A 22,111-nucleotide genomic window follows, 5' to 3' on the forward strand; every position below is an offset into this window, starting at 1 on the left:
GGTTGATGCTTTATCCACTGTGCCACCTCCCGGACCACAGAGAATCCAACATTTTATCTGCTACACCATCTCCTGGGCTGAAAGCAGTGAAATCTTATTATTTATTTATTTTGCCTCCAGGGTTATTGCTGGGTTATTGCTATTGGTGCCGGCACTACAGATCCACTGCTCCTGGTAGCCTTTTTTTTTTTTTCCTATTTTTATTGGGTAGGACACAGAGAAACTGAGAGAGGGTGGGAAATTGACAGAGAGAGACACCTGCAAACCTGCTCGAGAAGCAGCCCATCCCAGGTGGAGAACGGGCATTCAAGCCAGGGTTCTTGCACTTGGGAATATGTAAGCTTGACCAGGTGCGCCACCACCCAGCCCCGCCCCCAGCAGTGACATCTTATTAAGTGACGAGGAACCCGTCATTTTTAGCTGGATTGTGGCAAGAGCTTTTTACAAGGAAATTAGTACATAGCAGTCTCACATACACCTGACAGCAAAGCATCACTTTTTTTTTCCCTGCTTCTACCCAGGTTTTTTCTCTCCAACAGTATTTCCTTTTTTTTATTTATATTTATTTTTAATTTATTATTGTTATTGTTATTATTATTGTTTTTGCCTCTAGGGTTATATATGGGGTTCAGTGACTGCACCACAAATCCACTGCTCCTGGAAGCCATTTTTTCCCATTTTGTTGCCCCTGTTGTTGCCCTGATTCTTATTATTGTTGCCATTACTATTGTTCTTGCCAAATAGGACAGAGAGAAATCAAGAGATGGGGGAAGACAGAGAGGAGGAAAGACAGACACCTGCAGACCTGCTTCACCATTTGTGAAGTGACACCCCTGCAGGTAGGGAGCTGGGGGCTTGAACTGGGATCCTTATGCCGGTCCTTGCACTTGGCGCCATGTGCACTCATTCCACTGCACTACAGCCCGACTCCCCAGTATTTCCTTATTAAAAGATTCTCTTCAAGAGTCTAAATTCAGTTGCCAGCACCTCACTCTCCAGGATAGTGTGCTGGAAGCCATGCATGCCAGTTACAACAACAAACCGAGCATCCCTCTGAGAGAAAGTCTTTTTTTTTTTTTTTTTAGTTGTAACCCTGGTTATTGCTGGGGCTTGGTGCTTACATAAAGAATCCACCATTGCCGGCAGCCATTTTTTTCTTTTTTTAATTGGATAGGACAGACACAAATTGAGAAGGGAGTGGTGAGAAAGAGAGACATCTGCAGACCTGCTTCATCACTTGTAAAGGGCCCCATGAAGATCCGGGGAGCAGGGACTCGAACCCAGGTCTACATGCATGGTAACATGTACGATTAACCAGGTGCACCACTGCCTGGCCACTGACAAGCAGCCTTTACTCACCTGATCTTTAAATTGCTTCTGCGACAAACAGTCGGTTAGGTCCACATAGCCCAGAAGACAACCTGAGGGATAGTCATTGGGGAATTCCACATCTGAAGTGAAAGAACAGAGGGGCTGGGTAAGCTTTCTTCTGCCTCTGGAACTCAGCAATGTGTTCGCAATTCTGAACAAATTGCCTCTCCTATTCTCTACATTTATAAGGACAATAATGAGTTTTCTGTGAGGCCCAACCATTTACATATTTAATGCATTTATTTATGTGTGTATTTCGTGTCATGCCAGGGAATAAACGCAGGGCCTTGCCATTCATGATGCATACTTCTAAGCCATCGCCCAGACCAATTTGTGTTATCTCAAAAAAGAGAAAAGGGGGAGCCGGGCGGTAGCGCAGTGGGTTAAGCGCACATGGCACAAAGTGCAAGGACCAGCTTAAGGATCCCGGTTTGAACCCCCGGCTCCCCACCTGCAGGGGAGTCGCTTCACAGGCAGTGAAGCGGGTCTGCGGGTGTCTGTCTTGCCCTCCTCTTTCCATTTCTCTCTGTCCTATCTAACAATGACAGCTATAACTACAACAATAATGAAAAACAAGAAGGGCAACAAAGGGGAAAATAAATAAATATTTAAAAAAAGAGAGAGAGAGAATGGGAGGGAGAAACACAAAAGTCTAGCTCCACTATTCATAGACATCCCTTATAACTGTATTTTATCAAAAAATATAATGGCCTAGGAGGTGGTATGTGTACAAAGTGTTAGATTCTTTTTCTTCTAATTGTTATAGTTATTACTATTGTTGTTGTTGATGTCCTTATTGTTGGATAGGACAGAGAGAAATGGAGAGAGGAGGGGAAGACAGAGAGGGGGAGAGAAAGACAGACACCTGCAGACCTGCTTCACCACCTGTGAAGCGACTCCCCTGCAGGTGGGGAGCCGAGAGCTCGAACAAAGTGAGGTCCCAATGCCCAACCCTGGCCTCACACGTGACAGAGTGATGTTCTGGTTCTATCCTTTCTCCCCTGACTCCATGGTCCACACCTGAGGCTGGGAAGACTGCACTCACTAAGCCATCACAGTCCATTCCAAACAAGTCAGCTGGAATAAACTCCACTGACTCGGCCTGAACTTGGGTGGTGATGGGATTCTCACAACCATCAACTTTGGTGGAGGGTGTGATGACTTACTCTCAGAGTGTGTGTGTGTGTGTGTGTGTGTGTGTGTGTGTGTGTGTGTGTGTGTGTGTGTGTGTGTGTGTGTGTGTGTGTGTGTGGCATGATGCCCCTGGAATCATGATTTTGTAAAACAACGATGTTGATTTTTTATAATGAAAAATAAAATGGTAAAAATCATTATAAGGACACAAAGCAAACCAATCATATCACTGAAGTCCCTCCCTTCCTTCCTTCCTCCCTCCCTTCCTTGCAGCTGTAGTGTCACACATGCTCCATTCCACCTCTCTTGGTCATTTTTAATTCCCATGGACAAACACCACAGCACTGGAGCTTCCTCCTATGCCATAGTGCCTCCCATGTGGTGCTGGGACTTGAGCTGGGCCACACGCACAGCCTGGCAGATGCCCTACCCCGAGAGCTACTGTCAGGTTCCAGAAGTGTGTATTAAGGAAACGTGTCTTTGATTCCTAACACTTCACTTCCCAAAAACTTTGAAAGATGGCAGTGCAACCATCCTTTCTTTTTGCCTTCAACATAACTGGGTGAGCTGGGTAAGAGGAAGGGGAATAGGACACTGAAGGGCTTGAAGTGTTTTCAGGGTTGAAGTTTATTAGTTTGGTGCTTGGGAAGAGTCCCAAAATACACCGCTGAAGTCAAAACACTTTGGCCTGTTCAAATCCAATAGGAGGTGTCAAATCTGGGTCACTCTTGTAAAAAGTCTCTTTTGGGGAGGCTGGGAAGTAGTGAACCCAGTTAAGTGCATAGGTTACCATGCACAAGGATCTGGGTTCGAGCCCCCGCTGCTCACCTGCAGAGAAGCTTCACAAGTGGTGAAGCAAATACTGTAGGTATCTCTGTCTGTCTCTCTCTCTCTCTCTATTTTCCCCTCCCCTTTCAATTTCTCTTTGTACTATGACATAAAAAAAGGCGTTTCCAGGGGCAGTGGACCTTTATCATGCAGGCCGAGCCCCATGCTGGCATTGGTGGCAATAAAAATCACTGAGAAAACAAACGAGCAACAACAACAAAAACTCCCCAAACACACCCATCCAAAAAGATCTGTGTACACCTAAGTTCATAGGAGCACAATATATAAAAGCAAAAACCTAGAAGCAACCCAGGTGTCCAACAATAGATGAGTGGCTGAGAAAGTTGGGATATATGTACATAATAAAATTCACCATATTCACCTCATCTTGCATGGAGCTTGAAGGAATCATGGGAAATGAGATCAGCCAGAAAGAGAAGAATGAATATGGGATGATCCCACTCATGGGCAGAAGTTGAAATACAAGATCAGAAGGGAAAGCACAAAGCAGAACTTGGACTGGAGTTGGTGTACTGCACAAAGTGAAAGACTCTGCGGTGGGAGGCAGGGTTCAGGTCCTGGAACACGATGTCAGAGGAGGACTGGGGGGGGGGGTTTGAATTGTTATGTGGAAAACTGAGAAATGTTATGCATGGACAAACTATTGTATTTTACTGTTGACTGTAAACTATTAACCCCCCAATAAAGAAGTTAAAAAAAAAACAACAAAAAACCTCTTTCCAATCCAAAGAGCTCAGAGTTTGTAATAGTCATCTCACTACCACAGTAAGAAAATGAAGAAAGAAAAAAAAAAAAAAAGCTGCAGGGGACGTGGGATATAATTCAGCTGTTAAGAGCACACACTTCACAGTATATAAGAACCCAGGTTCGGGGGTCGGGCAGTAGAGCAGTGGGTTGGGTGAACATGGCGTGAAGCACAAGAACTGGTATAAGGATCCCAGTTCGAGCCCCCGGCTCCCCACCTGCAGGGGGGTCACCTCACAAGCGATGAAGCAGGTCTGTAGGTGTCTATCTCTCCCCCTCTCTGTCTTCCCCTCCTCTCTCCATTTCTCTTTGTCCTATCCAACAACAATGACAACAATAAGGGCAACAAAAGGGGAAAATGGCCTCCAGGAGCAGTGGATTCATGGTGCAGGCACTGAGCCCCAGCAATAACCCTGGAGGTAAAAAAAAAAAAAAAAAATCCAGGTTCAAGGCTCTGGCTACCACATGAAAGTACCCTGCAAAAGGGGAAGCTTCTCAAGTGCTATAGTGACTTTCTTTCTCTCTCTGCCTCTCACCCTCTGTCTGGGGAAAAGAAAAAGAAGAAGGGAATCTATTGTAGTATAATCTACTGTGGCTCCCACGAGATAGGGCTTATGTACACATGTATCCATAAACGATGGCAAAGTATATAGAAAGCAAAAGGGCATAATAGTTTGCAATGAATCAACAAATGAAGCAGGCAAGTAGAAAGACCTAAAAAGAAGGGGAAAGCACACGGACTGGCGTGAGGATTCTGGCTTGAGCCCCCAGCTCCCCACCTGCAGGGGAGTCGCTTCACAAACGGTGAAGCAGGTCTGCAGGTGTCTGTCTTTCTCTCCCCCTCTCTGTCTTCCCCTCCTCTCTCCATTTCTCTCTGTCCTATCCAACAACAATGACATCAATAACAACAACTACTACAAAAAATTTAAAAAAAAAAACAAGGACAACAAAAGGGAAAATAAATAAATATTAAAAATATATATTTGTATCTCAAGTATTAAAAAAAAAAAAAAGGAAGAAAGACCTAAAAAGACACCAAAAATGAAATAGTTTCTACTTAGACCTAGATACCCTCCTCTTCTATTTCCTATTACATTTCCCTCAGTCACTCCAAAGCTAACCTTATCAAAGTAAGGACTACAAAGTTGAATAAGGGGAAGAGACTAACATACTTTAACAATGACTCTTTAGTCACTATCGGGCCACCCCATCAGCTGGGGCCCTAGTCAGGGAGTCCGGGGAGTCCCACACAGACATGATGGGCCTAGACCTCGAAGAGATCCCTCTCTCCACTGTCACTGGTCATCTCCATCAGGAACAACATAATGGACCCCTTTGGGGGCCCCAATAGGACCTTGCCCTCAATATGGAACAATGGTAGAGAATGTTCCATCCTCCGAAGGGGGCTTGGATAATACACTCTATCACCTGAGGAAGATGGGTCCTGATATTGGGGTAGTTTGGAACGTTCCTACTCATGACCACAGAATGCGAGCTCAGACCTACAGGGATGCAAAGGTTACACAGGCTCTTGTGCTGAATATGAACCTCAGATCAAATCGATGGAATTTATAGTCAATATTTATATACTTTCCCTATATTCGGGACCTACTCTCTTCCCTGACGCAGCTTTCTAGCCCTTTCTCCAGCCATGACATCATCTCCCCAGACAATAACCTGGCCCACCTGCATATCAGATGTCAGGCTCAAGCAAAAAATAGTAAAGTCATGGGACCCTTGGAATATACCTAAAATAGACCTACTAGCTATTTCCAAAACAGAGACCCCAAATCTCCATCTACAATATTCTTGGCTTTAGGTTCATGATTAGTCAACAATTTGTTTGGCTTTATATGTTAGCTCTTCTTTCAGCCACCAGGTTCCAGACGCTACCATAATGCCAACCGGACTTCCCTGGACAGACAACCCCACCAATGTGTCCTGGAGCTCTGTTTCCCCAGAGCCCCGCCACACTAGGGAAAGAGGGAGACAGGCTGGGAGTATGGATCCACCTGCCAACACCCATGTTCAGCAGGAAAGCAATTCCAGAAGCCAGACCTTCCACCTTCTGCATCCCATAATGACCCAGGGTCCGTACTCCCAGAGGGATAAAGAATAGCGAAGCTATCTGGGAAGGGGATGGGATATGGAGTTCTGGTGGTAGAAACTGTGTGGAATTGTACCCCTTTTATCCTATGGTTTTGTCAATGTTTCCATTTTATAAAAAAAAAAAAAGAAAGTTGTGCTATTTAAAAAAAAAAGAGTGTTGTGGCATAAAGCCTGGTGGGAAAAAATAGGAGAACTCACTGCTTGATTTTTTCAGTGTGGGAAATGGATACTTAAAACACACACACACAATTCAAGATTCTCTGACTAGAGAACCAGAATATTGCTACAGCACATGTGGTCCTGAGGGTCAGATCAGATCAGGAGCCTCGGGTCTGCACCCTGTGCTCTACCCACTGAGCCCCCACTGGTATGTTCTGATGCAGCTTGACGCACTCATGCTTTGCACAGCTGACAGAGATTTGTCGCTAGACACACACACACACACACACACAGAGTCTAAAGTCCTCTCTGGCCAAGAAAAAGCCACAGGCAGGTGGAAGTGAACACTGAAGCTCAGAGACTTTGCTCGGCACAGAGAGGCACTTACCTTTCCCACGAAGATGGCGGTAGGTGGCCTGGAGTTCGGAGACTTCCTGAGGGGCGGGTCTTTTGGCCGTGGCTGCAATCCAAAGCCGTCCTCGGTGAGGGGTGTACCACGTTCTGCCCTCCACCCTTAAACAAGTGCAAGTTTAGTGGGAAGGGTCTCAAGCCCAGCTTCCAGGAGGATGTCCAAGAAGCCACAAACCACATGATGAAGTAGCCAGTTGAGTCAGGGCTGGACAGATACCTCGCCGGAGGGTTGCTTTCTGTAAACATCGAATCTCCCATAATGCCCTTCACTTGAGTGCGAACCTTACTGTCTAGTTTGCCCAGTCTCCTGCCATCAGAACAAAAACAGTTCATATCTAAGCTCCTATTTTTCCTGGATCTCTGTGATGCAGACTGGGAACTTCCACCAGAGCTAGGACACCTAGGACTCAGATCGCTTTCTCTCTTTCTCTGCTTTTTAAATATTTCATGAGAGAGAAATGAGAAAGACTGGAGTACCACTCCAGTATGTGTTTCCAGGGAATCAAACACGGGGGTCCACACATGCAAATCCCACACTCTACCACTAAGACAATAATCTAACATCTCCCTTTTTAAGAAAAAAAAAAAAAAAAAAAAAACCAGCCTAGTTTCCCCACACAGATGAACTGGGAGAGCCGGGGGCACAGTCAGTGAAGCATGAAGCAGCATGCTCCTTCCCTCGATGTCAAACAACCTGAAGGGACTGGGGCAAAGCTTCCACAAATACAGTCGAACCACCCACCTTATTTCTGTGGGATTAGTGGCTGTGGGCTGGGTACTGCTCATGCTGTTCTTGTCAGTGAGAGCAGCTGAATAACAGAAATCCAAAATAGGAGGAGAGGGATGGAAACATTCTGAGGCCCTGAGCAGATGGCGAGCTGTTTAGTTTTCTGCTTTGGAAAAGGCGGCAGGTAAAGTGCAGAGAGCTGAATGAGAAGAACAGACACCCGGAGGCCCAGCTGTGCCACAGCAAACAGATTCGCAGGCCCAGATGCTGGCAGTGTGACACACGGGGGGCTGGGAATGACCAGATGTCAGGTCCATAAAGCCTGGCATCCCGGAGGGGCGGGAAAGTAGCTTAAAGCAGAAGGAAGGTCACAGCAAGCAGTGTAACTGAGGTAGAAAGCACTGCTATTGGAGGCCAGGTGGCAGTACACCCAGTTGAGCACATGTATTACAGTGCACACGGACCCAGGTTCAAACTCCACGCCCCACCCACAGGCGGGATACTTCACAAATGGTGGTGAAGCAGATCTATAGGTGTGTGTGTGTGTGTGTGTGTGTGTGTGTGTCTTTCCTTTCTGGCTCCCTCTCCCCTCCCAATTTCTCTCTGTCCTATCAATTAAAATAGAACAAAAAAGGGATGAGATACACTTGGGGTAGTGGAGTCATAGTGTTGGCACCAAGCCCCAGAACTGCCCTGGAGGCTACCAGAAGAACCAAAACATTATCAAGTGCTAGTGAGAGATTTTCCTACAGGGAAAAGGAAAACTGACTGAAGCTCACACAGTGAGAGCCTTCGCGGGCAGAGTTGCCCGGTTGGGTATGTGCCTTGCCAAGTGTGTGGCCACAGGACTGGGGGGAAGGGCTGATGCTGCGGTGTCTCTGGCCCTGTCTGTCTAGCTCTCTGAATTAAAGTGGCCCACGAGCAATGAAAGGACACATTTGCAATGCCCCAGTACCACAAACAAACAAAAGCCACTTGAACCCTAGTTTCATGAGGGTTCTCATTTAGCCAAGACTGCAGTAGTCTGGCCTGGTCTATTTCTTTTCTTTTTCTGTTTTTCTTTTTTTACCAGAGCACTGTCAGCTCTAGCTTATAGAGGTTTGGGGAATTGAACTTCAGACTCCACAGCCTCAGGCATGAGAGTCTCTTTGCATAACCATTATGCTATCTACCCCCCATGGCCCAGTCTATTTCTTAGCACTAGTGAATTCCAACTACATATTCTGCTCTAACAGAGGCTATTATTTATCACTGCTGTGAGTGAGGGCACTGGTGGGCATATACAATCCTAGTAAAATAAGAAGGGAAAGAAAGTGGTATAGCCTCCCCATGTCCACTGCAGCACTGTTTCCAATGGCCAATATGTGAACATTCAAAGTGAAACTTGGACTGGGTTTGGTCTACTGCACCAAAGCAAAGGCCTCTGGGGAAGGGGTGGAGGGCTGAGGGGTCCTAGTGCAGGATGGTGGAACAGGACCTAAGTTGGAGGTGAGGGTGTTCTGCAAACACCCATCACAGGGAGAAGAGATTACTCCTCTATGTCAACAACTGTACTGGAAACCATGAACCTTCCAAATAAAATGTTTTTTTAATATAATTAATTAGCTAATTAATAATATATAATATGCTGCCCCCCAACTATACAGTCTTTAATTCCAGTTTCATCTATTCAGTTTTTTGAAAAATATTAACCAAGTCAGTCACACAAGTACACTGTTTAAAGTTCTGGGCTGGGGAGATAACATAATGGCTATGAGAGGCTCTGAGGTCCCAGGTTCAATTCCCAGCATCACCATAAGCCAGAGCTGAGCAATGTTCTGATCATTCTTTCTCATTAGAATATTTAAATAATAAATAAGAAAATTAAAGTTGTAATGTACTGGCTGGGGAAATAGCTCAACTGGTCAAGCATTGCATGAGCTTCCTGATTCAACGCCCAGCACTGCCCAGGACCACAGTGGTGACTGGGCTTTTTCTCTCTCCTCTCTGCCATGCGTGAATCTCTCTCGCATACGTAATACAATTTTTTCCCCAGGTTCTATGTACTGAAGAGTATTAGAAGTCACCACAAGGCTGGGGAGAATGAAATTCTGATCCACAATTCTAAATCAAGTTTACGCCATTCTAAGATCACCCACCGCCAGAATCCATGTCCACACTTACCTTTACTTCTTTTTTAAAAATATATATTTATTTATTCCCTTTTGTTGCCCTTGTTGTTTTACTGTTGTGGTTATTATCATTGCTGTTACTGATGTCGTTGTTGTTGGACAGGACAGAGAGAAATGGAGAGAGGAGGGGAAGACAGAGAGGGGGAGAGAAAGACACCTGCAGACCTGCTTCACCACTTGTGAAGCAACTCCCCTGCAGGTGAGGAGCCAGGGGCTCGAACAGGGATCCTCCCGCCAGTAACTACGCTTTGCGCCACATGCGCTTAATCTGCTGCACTACCGCCCGACTGCCCCACGCTTACCTTTTAATGCCTCTGACCAGCAGCGAGGCCCAGGGCTGATGCATGGACAGGCACCAGCCACCATCAAAGCCTTCCTGAAACTCTTGGTCCTGAACCCGCAGCTGTTGTCGCTGGGAGTGGAACTCTAATTCCGATCCTGCCGAGTGGAAAGCCTTCTTCTGTGCGGCTGAGCCCATCTGGTCTACCCACTGGGAGAAACAGTGCAAACAGCTGTCTGAGGAGCGGAGGGCCTGAGGCAGGCATACAGGGTCAGCTGAGTGCTGACAGTGAATAGGGTGGGGTAGACAGCATAATGGTTCCGCAAAGAGACTCTCAGGCCTAAGGTTCCAAAGTCTCAGGTTCAATCCCCCTACTACCATGAGGCAGAGCTCAGCAGTGCTCTAGTAAAAAAAAAAAAAAAATTAAAGAAATAAAATGAAGAAGTTATAATCTCTCTCCTGAGAAAGACTGAGCCTATCTTTGTCTGAAGCAAGGCAAACAGGTGGAGAAAGAACCCATTCAGAAGCAGTCACAGGCGTGTTAACAAAGTTGCACGTGAAGGATTAGAAAGTAGAGATCTCCACAGTTTCCCAATCCCAGTAATAGCACAACTAGCAGATCAAAAAAGAGGTCTGTCAATTACTTTTTTTTTTTTTTTGGCCTCCAATACCATGAATCCACTGCTCCTGGAGGCCATTTTTTCCCTTTTGTTGCCCTTGTTTTACCGTTGTTGTGGTTATTGTTGTTGCTACTGATGTTGTTGTTGTTATATAGGACAAAGAGAAATCGAGAGAAGAGGGGAAGGCAGAGAGGGGGAGAGAAAGACAGACACCTGCAGACCTGCTTCACCGCCTGTAAACTGCCACCTCTCCAGATTCAAAGGAGGTCTCGAAACTTGACATCAGGCTCAACCTGACGCTGTTGACTGGCTACGGAAGAAGAACCGCCTGTAAAGTGACTCCCCTGCCGGGGGCTGGAACCGGATTCCTTACGCAGGTCCTTGCATGCTTAACCGCTGCGCTACTACCCACCCCCATGTCTTCTTTGTACACTTCATTTGCCTGGAACATTTGCCCCACCATGGGCAAACATCCATTTCCTTAGATATTTAACTGTAACGAGTGCTGGCTTCCTGTAAAAGCCTCTAGAAGTGGTATCCGCTGGAGGTAGACTTGCCCCACTCTTTATCCACGCCCACTAGCACTCGAGCTGCTTAGCTGACCTGTGCCCGTGTATGCAAGTTCTCTCAGGTCACAAGCTACACCTGACTGATCACTTAGTACTGTGCTTGGACACGGAACATGTCCCATGCACCTGATGGCAAAAAGACAAGAAAGAATGAAAAAAATCAATAAAGTCATGTGTGAAACATTAATCTACAGAACCATCCAAACAGCCCGAAAGATAAAGAACATTCACAAAGTAATAATGATGATAATAATAATAACTCTCTAAAACCCCACAATACTTGAGAAAAATCCCTTGGGGACCAGGAGGTGGCGCACCTGGTTGAGCACACATCACAACGTGTAAGGACCCTGGTTCAAGCCTCCAGTCCCCACCTGCAGGAGTGAAGTTTTGCAAGCAGTGAAGCAGTGCTGTAGGTGTCTTTCTTTTTAAATATTTATTTATTCATTTCCTTTTGTTGCCCTTGTTGTTTACTGTTGTTAATTATTGTTGTTATTGATGTTGCTGCTGTTGGACAGGACAGAGAGAAATGGAGAGAGGAGAGAAAGAGAAGGGAAAGAAAGGTAGACACCTGATTTACAAAAAAAAAAAATATGGGTCAGTAGAGGGTGACTGTGGACCTTTTGGGTCTTGCACAGACTGGGATATAGGTAGTGGAGACGGAGCCCCAAGAGGGTAGAGTAAAAATGGAGTGGGCTTGATAGTAACCTGCCATGCTCTACTCTTCCGTGGGTCGACCTATTTCCTCCACGTTTCTTTTTTTTCACCGCCTGTGAAGTGACTCCCCTGTAGGTGGGGAGCCGGGAGCTCGAACTGGGATCCTTAAGCCAGTCCTTGCACTTTGCACCATCTGGGCTTAACCCACTGCACTACTGCCCAACTCCCTGCAGGTGTCTTTCTTTTTAAAAAAAAATTTTTTTTATTAATATTTATTTCCTTTTGTTGCCCTTATTAGTTTTTTTTTTTTATTCTTGTAGTTATTATTGTGGTTGTTACTGATGTTGTCGTTGATGGACAGAACAAAGAGAAATGGAGAGGAGGGGAAGACAGAGAGGGGAAGAGTAAGACAGACACCTGCAGACCTGCTTCACCGCCTGTGGAGCGACTCGCCTGCAGGTGGGGAGCCAGGGGCTCAAACTAGGATCCTTCCGCCAGTAACTGTGCTTTGTGCCACGTGCGCTTAACCCGCTGCACTACCGCCTGACTCCCTGCAGGTATCTATCTTGCCCTCCCCCCTCAATTGATCTGTCTCTATAAATAAAATTAAATTAAATTAGACAAAACAGGGCCAGGCAGTGGTAGACCTGGTTAAGTTCTCCCATTTGGTACATAAGAACCCTGGTCTGTAGTGGCAGGGAGAAAGCTTCACAAGTGGTGTCTCCCTCTCTCTTCCCCTACCCTCTCAATTTCTGTCTCTATCCAATAATAAACAAATGAAAATATTTAAATTCATAAATTAAATTAAATTTAAAAAAATAAAGAAAACCCCTTCTTGGGAAATAGAAGATAATACAGGTCAATTTGTCAGAAGTGTTACAAAGTAGTCCAGGAGGTGGTGTAGTGGATAGATAAAGCATTGGACTCACAAGCATGAGGTCCCAAGTTCAACTCCCAGCAACACATATGACAGAGTGATGTATGGTTTTCTTCTCTCCCTCCTATCCCTCTCATTAATAAATAAATAAATAAAATATTTTTTTAAAAAAGCAAGTGCTATGGAAAAAAAAAAGTCCAGAAAAGAAGACTGGGGAGTGTACTGACATGTGACTTGCCTACAGAATGTAGGACAGATACTCTTGCAAGTAGCACTGTCTGGGCCAAACGCCTCTCATTACCAGCTAGAAGAAAGGCTCACTCACCTGGGGAGGGGACTGGCACAGGTTAGGGTTCACCAGAATCCCCAGCGGTTCATCTGAAGGTCTATCCAGTTTGGTCAGTGGTTGGCAAAGAGTTCCGTTGGCAATGGCTTGTATTGTCTCATCTAGTCTGTGATAAGGAAGAGAAAAGATGCAAGAACTGGTAATGTTCTAGGCTCACATCCCTAGTAACCACCTCCACAGAAACCTTCAACAGTAGTAAAATCTTAAATTCAAGGAAGGGCTGATGAATGAGGGTCCTGCTCCCCTACAACTGCCTTCTCTTCATGTCATGAATCAGGGACAAAAGAAGATAGCATGATGGTTATACAAAGAGATTCTCAGGCCTTACGCTCCAGAATTCCAGGTTCAATCCCCCCATACCACCATAAGTCAGAGCTGGTCAGTGCTCTGGTAAAAGAAAATAAATAAATAAATAAATAAATAAATAAATAAAACATGAATAAAAGGTCTTGAATAGCAAGAAACCACAATCATTCTCCTGTTTAAAAAGACCATTAAAAACTCCAAGGTTTCAGCGGGGAAGCAAGTACAGAAGCCAGACCTACCTTCTGCAACCCTCAATGACCCTGGGTCCATGCTCCCAGAGGGATAGAGAATGGGAAAGCTATCGGGGGAGGGGGTGGGATATAGAGATTGGGTGGTGGGAATTGTGTGGAGTTGTACCCCTCCTACCCTATGGTTTTGTTAATTAATCCTTTCTTAAATAAAAAAAAATTAAAAACAAAAAACAAAAAACTGCAAGGTTAAAAACTCCAAGGTTAGAAACGTTGAGAGGAGTCGGGTGGTAGCACAGCAGGTTAAGCGCACGTGGCGCAAAGCGCAAGGACCTGTGTAAGAATCCCAGTTCGAGCCCCTGGCTCCCACCCTGCAGGGGAGTCGCTTCACAGGTGGTGAAACAGGACTGCAGGTGTTAAAAAAAAAAAAAAAAAAGGGGGAGTTGGGTGGTAGCACAGCGGGTTAAGCGCATGTGGCACAAAGCGCAAGGACTGGCCTGAGGATCCCAGTTCGAGCCCCTGGCTCCCCACCTGCAGGAGGGGTCGCTTCACAGGCGGTGAAACAGGTCTGCAGGTGTCTGTCTTTCTCTCCCCCTCTCTGTCTTCCCCTCCTCTCTCCATTTCTCTCTGTCCTATCCAACAACAAGATCAATAATAACAATAATAACTACAACAATAAAACAAGTGCAACAAAAGGAAATAAGTAAATAAATAAATATTAAAAAAAAAAAAAGAAAAGTTGTTGAGAAATAGGTCAACCCACAGAAGAGTAGAGCATGGCAGGTTCCTATCAAGCCCACTCCATTTTCACTCTGCCCACTTGGGGCTCCCTCTACACTCCATTTTAACCTATATCCCAGTCTGTGTAAGACCCAAAAGGTCCACAGTAACCCTCTACTGACCCACATTTTTTTTGTAAATCAATACTGGGCTATCAGTGTGAAACACAGAATTTTCCAATCCGTAAAATAATATAAATAACTAGTAAATTTTAGAATGATCAGACTTAATGCAGATAGTCTTAGCAAAAAATTTGAGTAAAATCACTCACACAGTTTTTTGCCACTTGTGAGGCTTCCCCCTGCAGATAGGGATGGAGGGCTTGAGCCTGGGTCCTAGTGCGTGGCACTGTGTGTGCTCAACCTGCTGCACCACTGCCCAGACCCAGCCATTTGTTTCAACGAACTTTATGTTTATATATTGCCTTCAGGGTTATTGCTGGGGCTTGGTGCCTGCACTACGAATCCACTGTTCCTGGTGGTCATTTTTGCCATTTTGGTGCCTATGCTGTTGCCCTTGTAGTTGTTGTTATTGTTGTCACTGCTGTTGTTGTTGGATAGGACAGAGAGAAATTGGAAGAGGAGGGGAGACTGGGTCTCGAACCGGGATCCTTACGTTCGTCCTTGCACTTGGTGCCATGTGTGCTTTACTGGCTGCCCTACCAGCTGGCCCCCAGCTTTACTCGCTGCCCTACCACCTGGCCCCCATGAGTATCATTTTTATGTCAACCAACGAGCAGGTTAATTAGAAGGGAGCTTTCTTTCCCTGCAAACTGCCCCTTCTTCCCACACCTCTCTGCTGCTGCCCACTTACTTGGTGTGATATTCGGCGAGCGGGTTCTCATCTTCCACGATCTTCCTGCCCGCGAAGTCAATGGTGACCTTCCTGGAGAGCCGGGAAGCATGTCGGAATTCTCTCAGCTCCTCTTCTCGCTTTTGCAAGGTTTCTCGTTCAATTTTGGACAACCACTGGTTAGAGTCACAGGCAAAGTAATCTGACTCGTCATCAATAACTTGAGTCCTTCGAATGCTAACAACAATGAAGATATGGTAATTAGGTCACAGGTGAACCAATAAGGACTTTGCTTTTGAGAGATGGCTTCAATAATGTTCACTCGTTACGGGCTGGGGGATAACATAATGATCAGGCAGAAAGACTTCACACCTGAAGTAGCAAAGGGCCCAGGTTCCATTCCCAGCTCCATCATAAGCCAAACCAGAGCAGTGCTCTGATAAAAAAAAAAAGTGTGTGTGGGGGGGTGAGTCAAGTAGCACAGCCGGTTAAGCGCAGGTGGCACAAAGCACAAGGACCGGCAAAAGGATCCCAGTTTGAGCCCCCAGTTCCTCACCTGCAGGGGAGTCGCTTCACAGGCGTTGAAGCAAGTCTGCAGGTGTCTGTCTTTCTCTCCCCCTCTGTCTTCCCCGTCTCTCTCCATTTCTCTCTGTCCTATCCAACAACGACGACATTAATAACAACAACAATAATAACTACAACAATAAAACAAGGGCAACAAAAGGGAATAAATGAATATTTAAAAAAAAAAAAAGAAGTGGGACTCTTCTTCTGCCTCCACTGCCACCAAGTCGTGCAGGAAGAAAACGTGTGGTGAGAAGGGTCAAGTAGAGGACGGTTCAGTTCACCTGAGCGCACCAGCCTTGGGGATCGTGGATGCTGCCAGTTTTGAACAGTTCCCTCAGGAGACAGCCAAAGTGAATGGCAGAGCTGGAATCTCCGTGGAGGGAGTGTCACCAATGAACAGAGCAAGACCTTGAGTGCTGGGGCTTGAACACAGAACCTCGTGCACAGGAAGGTGTGCACTCTACCAGGTGAGCTAGCTCCAAGATCTTGCTGCTCAGCGTTTGTTATTCTGCTGTCATTACTATTATTACTTGCAGTGTTATTTATGCAACTGCATTGTTCCCAGACCAGCCTACCCCCTATTTAAAAAAAAAAAATTTAATATTTATTTGTTTTCCCTTCTTGTTGCCCTTGTTTTTCATTTTGTTGTAGTTATTATTGTTGTCGTTGTTGGATAGGATAGATAGAAATGGAGGGAGGAGGGGAAGACAGAGAGGGGGAGAGAAAGATAGACACCTGCAGACCTGCTTCACCGCCTGTGAAGTGACTCCCCTGCAGGTAGGGAACCAGGGGCTCGATCCTCCTTCCTTTCTTTTCAGATATCTAGAGACCAACAGGGAGAGACATGATATCACTAAAGCTTTCCCAGGCTTAACCCCAGGTCATGGGCATGACAAGGCAAGTACCTTGCCAGGTAGGGTATCTTCCTGGCCAACTTTTCTTAAAAAAAAAATTCTTATAAAAAAAAAAAAAAACTTATTTATTTATTTTCCCCTTTGTTACCCTTCTTGTTTTATTGTTGTAGTTATTATTGTTGTTATTGAGGTCATCATTGTTGGATCAAACAGAGAAATGGAGAGAGGAGGGGAAGACAGAGAAGGGGAGAGAAAGATAGACACCTGCAGACCTGCTTCAACGCCTGTGAAGTGATTCCCCTGCAGGTGGGGAGCCAGGGGCTCAAACCGGGATCCTTATGCCGGTCCTTGCGTTTTGCGCCACCTGCGCTTGACCTGCTGCGCTACCGCCTGACCCTCCCCCCCACGCCAACATTTCTTAAAACGTTTTCTGGGAGTCGGGCTGGCTCCCCACCTGCAGGGGAGTCGCTTCAAAAGTGGTGAAGCAGGTCTTTCTCTCCCCCTCTGTCTTCCCCACCTCTCTCCATTTCTCTCTGTCCTATCCAACAACTAAGACAACAATAATAACTACAACAATAAAACAACAAGGGCAACAAAAGGGAATAAATAAATTAAATAAATATTAAAAAAAAACACTTTTTCTTTCTTTCTTTCTCTCTTTCTTCCTTCCTTTCTTTCTCTTTCTCCCTCTCTTTCTCCCTCTCTTTCTCTCTTTCTTCCTTCCTTTCTTTCTTCCTTTCTTTCTTTCTCTTTCTCCCTCTCTTTCTCCCTCTCTTTCTCTCTTTCTTCCTTCCTTTCTTTCTTCCTTTCTTTCTTTCTCTTTGTCCCTCTCTTTCTCCCTCTCTTTCTCTCTTTCTTCCTTCCTTTCTTTCTTCCTTTCTTTCTTTCTCTTTCTCCCTCTCTTTCTCCCTCTCTTTCTCTCTTTCTTCCTTCCTTTCTTTCTTCCTTTCTTTCTTTCTCTTTGTCCCTCTCTTTCTCTCTTTCTTCCTTCCTTTCTTTCTTTCTTCCTTTCTTTCTTTCTCTTTGTCCCTCTCTTTCTCTCTTTCTTCCTTCCTTTCTTTCTTCCTTTCTTTCTTTCTCTTTGTCCCTCTCTTTCTCTCTTTCTTCCTTCCTTTCTTTCTTTCTTCCTTTCTTTCTTTCTCTTTGTCCCTCTCTTTCTCTCTTTCTTCCTTCCTTTCTTTCTTCCTTTCTTTCTTTCTCTTTGTCCCTCTCTTTCTCTCTTTCTTCCTTCCTTTCTTTCTTTGGCACAGAAACAAGGGGAAGCGAAAAGAGAGAGAGACCCCTGCAGCCCTGCTTCACCACTCATGAAGCTTCCCCACTGCAGGTCAGGACCAGGGGCTTGAGCCTGCGTCCTTGTGCGCTCAACTAGGTGCGCCAGCAAGTTTCACTAACCATATCATACCTGGTTCTGTCAAACTCTAACAGTTTGTCTTTATGCTTGATAGCCTTCTCCAGACCAGACTTAATTCGCAGTTCTTGACAAGGAAGCAGACCTTTGGTAGGAATGTCCACCTTTGCAGAAGTCTCTGCCCCTGAAATTCAATGAGGAAATCATGTGCTATCATCCTTCAGTGCAGTTAGTATCAGAGATGTGAGCATCAGGCTCTTATCAGGGTACTGATGGCATTCATGTCAATGGAAGACAAGCAAGTGGCCCAGGGTGGCACAGCACAGTGCTGTGCTTGCAAGCATGGCATCCTAAGATTGAATCCTGGCATTGCATATAACACAGGGTTCCCTCTCCTTTCCTAATAGACAAATGAATGTTAAAAAAAAAAAAGGGGGGGGAGTTGGGTGGTAGCTGGGGTGGTAGCTCAGCGGGTTAAGTACACATGGCCTAAGGATTCCGGTTCGAGGCCCCGGCTCCTCACCTGCAGGGGGTCACTTCACAGGCAGTGGAGCAGGTCTGCAGGTGTCTGTCTTTCTCTCCCCCTCTGTCTTCCCCTCCTCTCTCCATTTCTCTCTGTCCTAACAATGACAATATCAATAACTACAACAACAATAATAAAAAAAAAAGGGCAACGAAAGGGAAGAAAAAAAATGCCACTTAGGCCACAAAGGTAGCTGAGCGTCAGACTACAGGACTGACATGTCTAAGGCCCTGGAGGATACAGGCTATTCTGACCACTCACATACCAGAACTGAGCGGTGCTATTCCTCGCTCATAGAACTTAGATCTTTTCTTAAAATGCCTGCTAAAGAACTTTTTAAAAATTAGATAACCGGGAGTTGGGCGGTAGCACAATGCTTAAGCGCAGGTGGCGCAAAGCACAAGGACCGGCGGAAGGATCCCAGTTCGAGCCCCCGGCTCCCCATCTGCAGGGAGTCGCTTCCCAAGGGTGAAGCAGGTCTGCAGGTGTCTGTCTTTCTCTCCCCCTCTCTGGCTCTCATCCTCTCTCCATTTCTCTCTGTCCTATCCAACAACGACGACGTCAATAACAATGACAATAATAACTACAACAATGAGAACAACAAGGGCAACAAAAATGAAAATGAATAAGTAAATATAAATACATATTTTTTTTAAAAAATTAGATAACCGTAGTAAAATCTCCTTTTATTTATGTATTAAAATGGTGAAAGAGAAGACCAGAGCACTGCTCAACTGCGGTATAAGGTAGTGGCATAGGTTGGCACTGCGACCTCTAAGGCCTCAGGCATGCACATTCATTTTCTAGGTAGTCGGGCGGTAGCACAGCGGGTTAAGTGCCTGTGGTACAAAGCACAAGGACTGGCATAAGGATCCCATTTCGAGCCCCCGGCTCCCCACCTGCAGAGGAGTCGCTTCACAGGCGGTGAAGCAGGTCTACAGGTGTCTTTTGTTGCCCTGGTTGTTTTTTATTGTTGTAATTATTATTGTTGTTGTTACTGATGTTGTCGTTGTTAGATAAGACAGCGAGAAATGGAGAGAGGAGGGCAAGACAGAGAAGGGCAGAGAAAGACAGACACCTGCAGACTTGCTTCACCGCTTCTGAAGTGACTCCCCTGCAGGTGAGGAGCCAGGGGCTCGAACTAAAATCCTCATACCAGTCCTTGTGCTTTGCACCACCTGCTATTAACCGGCTGCACTATCACCAGACTTCCAGGTGTCTGTCTTTCTCTCCATCTCTCTCTTTCCCTCCTCTCTCCATTTCTCTGTCCTATCTAACAACGACATCAATAAAACTAGAACAACAATTAAAAAAAGAGGCAACAAAAGAGGAAAATAAAGTTCAAAAAATTCATTTTCTTTTTTTTTCAAATATTTATTTATTTATTTATTCCCTTTTGTTGCCCTGGTTGTTTTATTTTTGTAGTTATTATTGATGTCGTTGTTGTTGGAGACGAAAGAAATGGATAGAGGAGGGAAAGACGGGGGAGAGAAAGATAGACACCTGCAGACCTGCTTCACCACTTGGGAAGCAACTCCCCTGCAGGTGGGGAGCCAGGACTCGAACCCGGATCCTTGCACTTTGCATCACCTGTGCCTAATGCGCTGTGCTACCGCCCGACTCCTCATTTTTTCTTTTTTCTTTTTAAATTTTTTAAAATATGTATTTATACCCTTTTGATGCGTAGCTTTTTTTTTTTTACTTTTTATTGTTGTAATTATTGTTGTTGTTGATGTCCCCATCGCTATTGGATAGGACAAAGAAAAATGGAGAAAGGAGGGGAAGACAGAGAGGAGGAGAGAAAGACAGACACCTGCAGATCTGCTTCACCGATTGTGAAACGACTCCCCTGCAGTTGGGGAGCTGTGGGCTGGAACCGGGATCCTTAATGCAGGTCCTTGTGCTTTGCACCACCTGCACTTAACCCACTGTGCTACCGCCCAACTTCCAGGTGTCTTTCTCTCCCCGTATTCCCCTCCTCTCTCCATTTCTCTCTGTGCTATCCAATAACGATGACATCAATAACAACAATAACTACGACAACAATAAAAAAAAAGGGTAACATAAAGGGAAAATAAAGTTTACAAAAATATATTTTCTAACAAGCTATTTCCCCAGGCCTACAATGCAAGGGTTTAAACTGAAGTCAGCGATAGCACAAGACAATTAACTAAATAAAAGATTTACTGAATTTCAAAATTTTTTTTCTAATACCACTCTATTTCTGCTCTGGGATCTAATTCAGAATCTTTTCAAAAATGGATTAATAAGAGAGAGGGAATTAGGGTGGGGGTAGACTGCATAATGGTTATGCAAAGAGACTCTCATGCCTGAGGCTCCAAAGGCCCAGGTTCAATCCTTTGTACTACCATAAGCTGCTTCTGTCACGAATTTCTCCTCTTACAGAGAAATTCCTATCACCCGCCCAAGCGGGTTTCCGCCCAGGAAGATCTACCTGCGAACAAGTCCTGGCCCTCTCAACTTACATTGAAAATGGATTCCAGAAGAATTTAAAGACAGGTACTGTCTTTGTTGATCTCACAGCAGCCTATGACGGTCTGGCATCGTGGTCTCCTAGTCAAGATCTCAAGATGCCTGCCTCCATGGGTGGCCAACACTATATCGTTTCTTCTCCAAAACAGAAGATTCCGGGTGCATCTGGGTGACAAGTCTAGCAGATGGAGACTTGTCTCAAGTGGCCTCCCCCAGGGCTCTATTCTGGCTCCTACGCTATTTGATATTTACATCAATGACCTTCCAGAAACTTCTTCAAGGAAGTTCATCTACGCCGATGACATCTGCTGTGCAACTCAGGCATCCAAGTTCGACATCCTTGAGGAAACACTCACCAAAGACATGTCTCTGATATCTGATTACTGTAAAAAAATGGCGACTAATCCCTAGCACTGCAAAAACGGTATCATCTGTTTTCCACCTACACCATGCCTCGGCCTCACGTGAGCTTAATGTGCAGCTTGGCGATACGAGAATCCGGCATGAAGCCCAGCCAGTCTATCTTGGCGTTACTCTCGATCACACCCTGTCATTTCACGAACAGCTCATAAAAACTGCAGCAAAGGTGGGCGCGAGGAATAACATCATTGCAAGACTGGCCAGCTCCTCATGGGGCGCGAGCGCTTCCACACTACGATCATCCTCTCTGGCATTATGCTATTCCACTGCAGAATACTGTGCCCCAGTATGGTTCCGTAGCCCCCATGTCCACTTGGTCGATTCCAAATTATATTCCTCCATGAGGATAATTTCTGGAACCATCCGTTCCACCCCGGTTCCATGGCTGCCAGTTCTTAGCAACATCGCCCCGCCAGATATTCGTCGGGATGCGGCATCATCTGAGTTCATTTCCCACATCTACGCTCGACCGGACCGGCCAATATACGCGGGTATCTTCGCCCACCCTGTCCAACGCTTGACGTCTCGTCACCCAATCTGGTCCCCTACGCCTACACTGAACTTCTCTGTTCCAGACTCTTGGAAACAGAGTTGGCAGTCAGCTGAGGTCAAGAACAAACACCTCATCACAGACCCCTGCGAGCGTCAACCCGGCTTTGACCTAGCACGTTATGATTGGGCCCTCCTCAATCGCTATTGAACAGGCCATGGCCGGTGCGCCGCTATGTTCCATCGCTGGGGAGCCAGAGACAACCCGAACTGCCCCTGCGGCTCCAGACAGACTATGACCCACATAGTCAACGACTGCCACCTCTC

The 22,111-nt window shown here is 45.7% G+C and overlaps 1 protein-coding gene across 2 annotated transcripts in view; it reads right to left on the reverse strand.

Moving 5' to 3' along the window:
* Nucleotides 1-22,111, reverse strand: part of TRIP4 (thyroid hormone receptor interactor 4) — a 62,778-nt gene that overhangs the window by 26,360 nt on the left and 14,307 nt on the right. Inside the window, exons 6-11 of one of the 2 annotated variants that reach the window (XR_009545258.1) lie at nucleotides 17,914-18,043; nucleotides 15,112-15,327; nucleotides 13,004-13,130; nucleotides 9,978-10,165; nucleotides 6,755-6,826; nucleotides 1,360-1,451 (exon numbers count right to left, since the gene is read on the reverse strand). Coding sequence is in view for 1 of the 2 variants with exons in the window: in XM_007532346.3 (XP_007532408.1) it covers nucleotides 1,360-1,451; nucleotides 6,755-6,879; nucleotides 9,978-10,165; nucleotides 13,004-13,130; nucleotides 15,112-15,327; nucleotides 17,914-18,043 (878 nt within the window). In the remaining variant the exon portion in view is untranslated. Of the gene's footprint in view, nucleotides 1-1,359; nucleotides 1,452-6,754; nucleotides 6,880-9,977; nucleotides 10,166-13,003; nucleotides 13,131-15,111; nucleotides 15,328-17,913; nucleotides 18,044-22,111 lie in introns of both variants that reach the window. The other variant, XM_007532346.3, reaches the window with a different exon arrangement.

This window comes from Erinaceus europaeus, chromosome 16, assembly GCF_950295315.1.
Source record: "Erinaceus europaeus chromosome 16, mEriEur2.1, whole genome shotgun sequence".
NCBI classification, from domain to species: Eukaryota; Metazoa; Chordata; class Mammalia; order Eulipotyphla; family Erinaceidae; genus Erinaceus; species Erinaceus europaeus.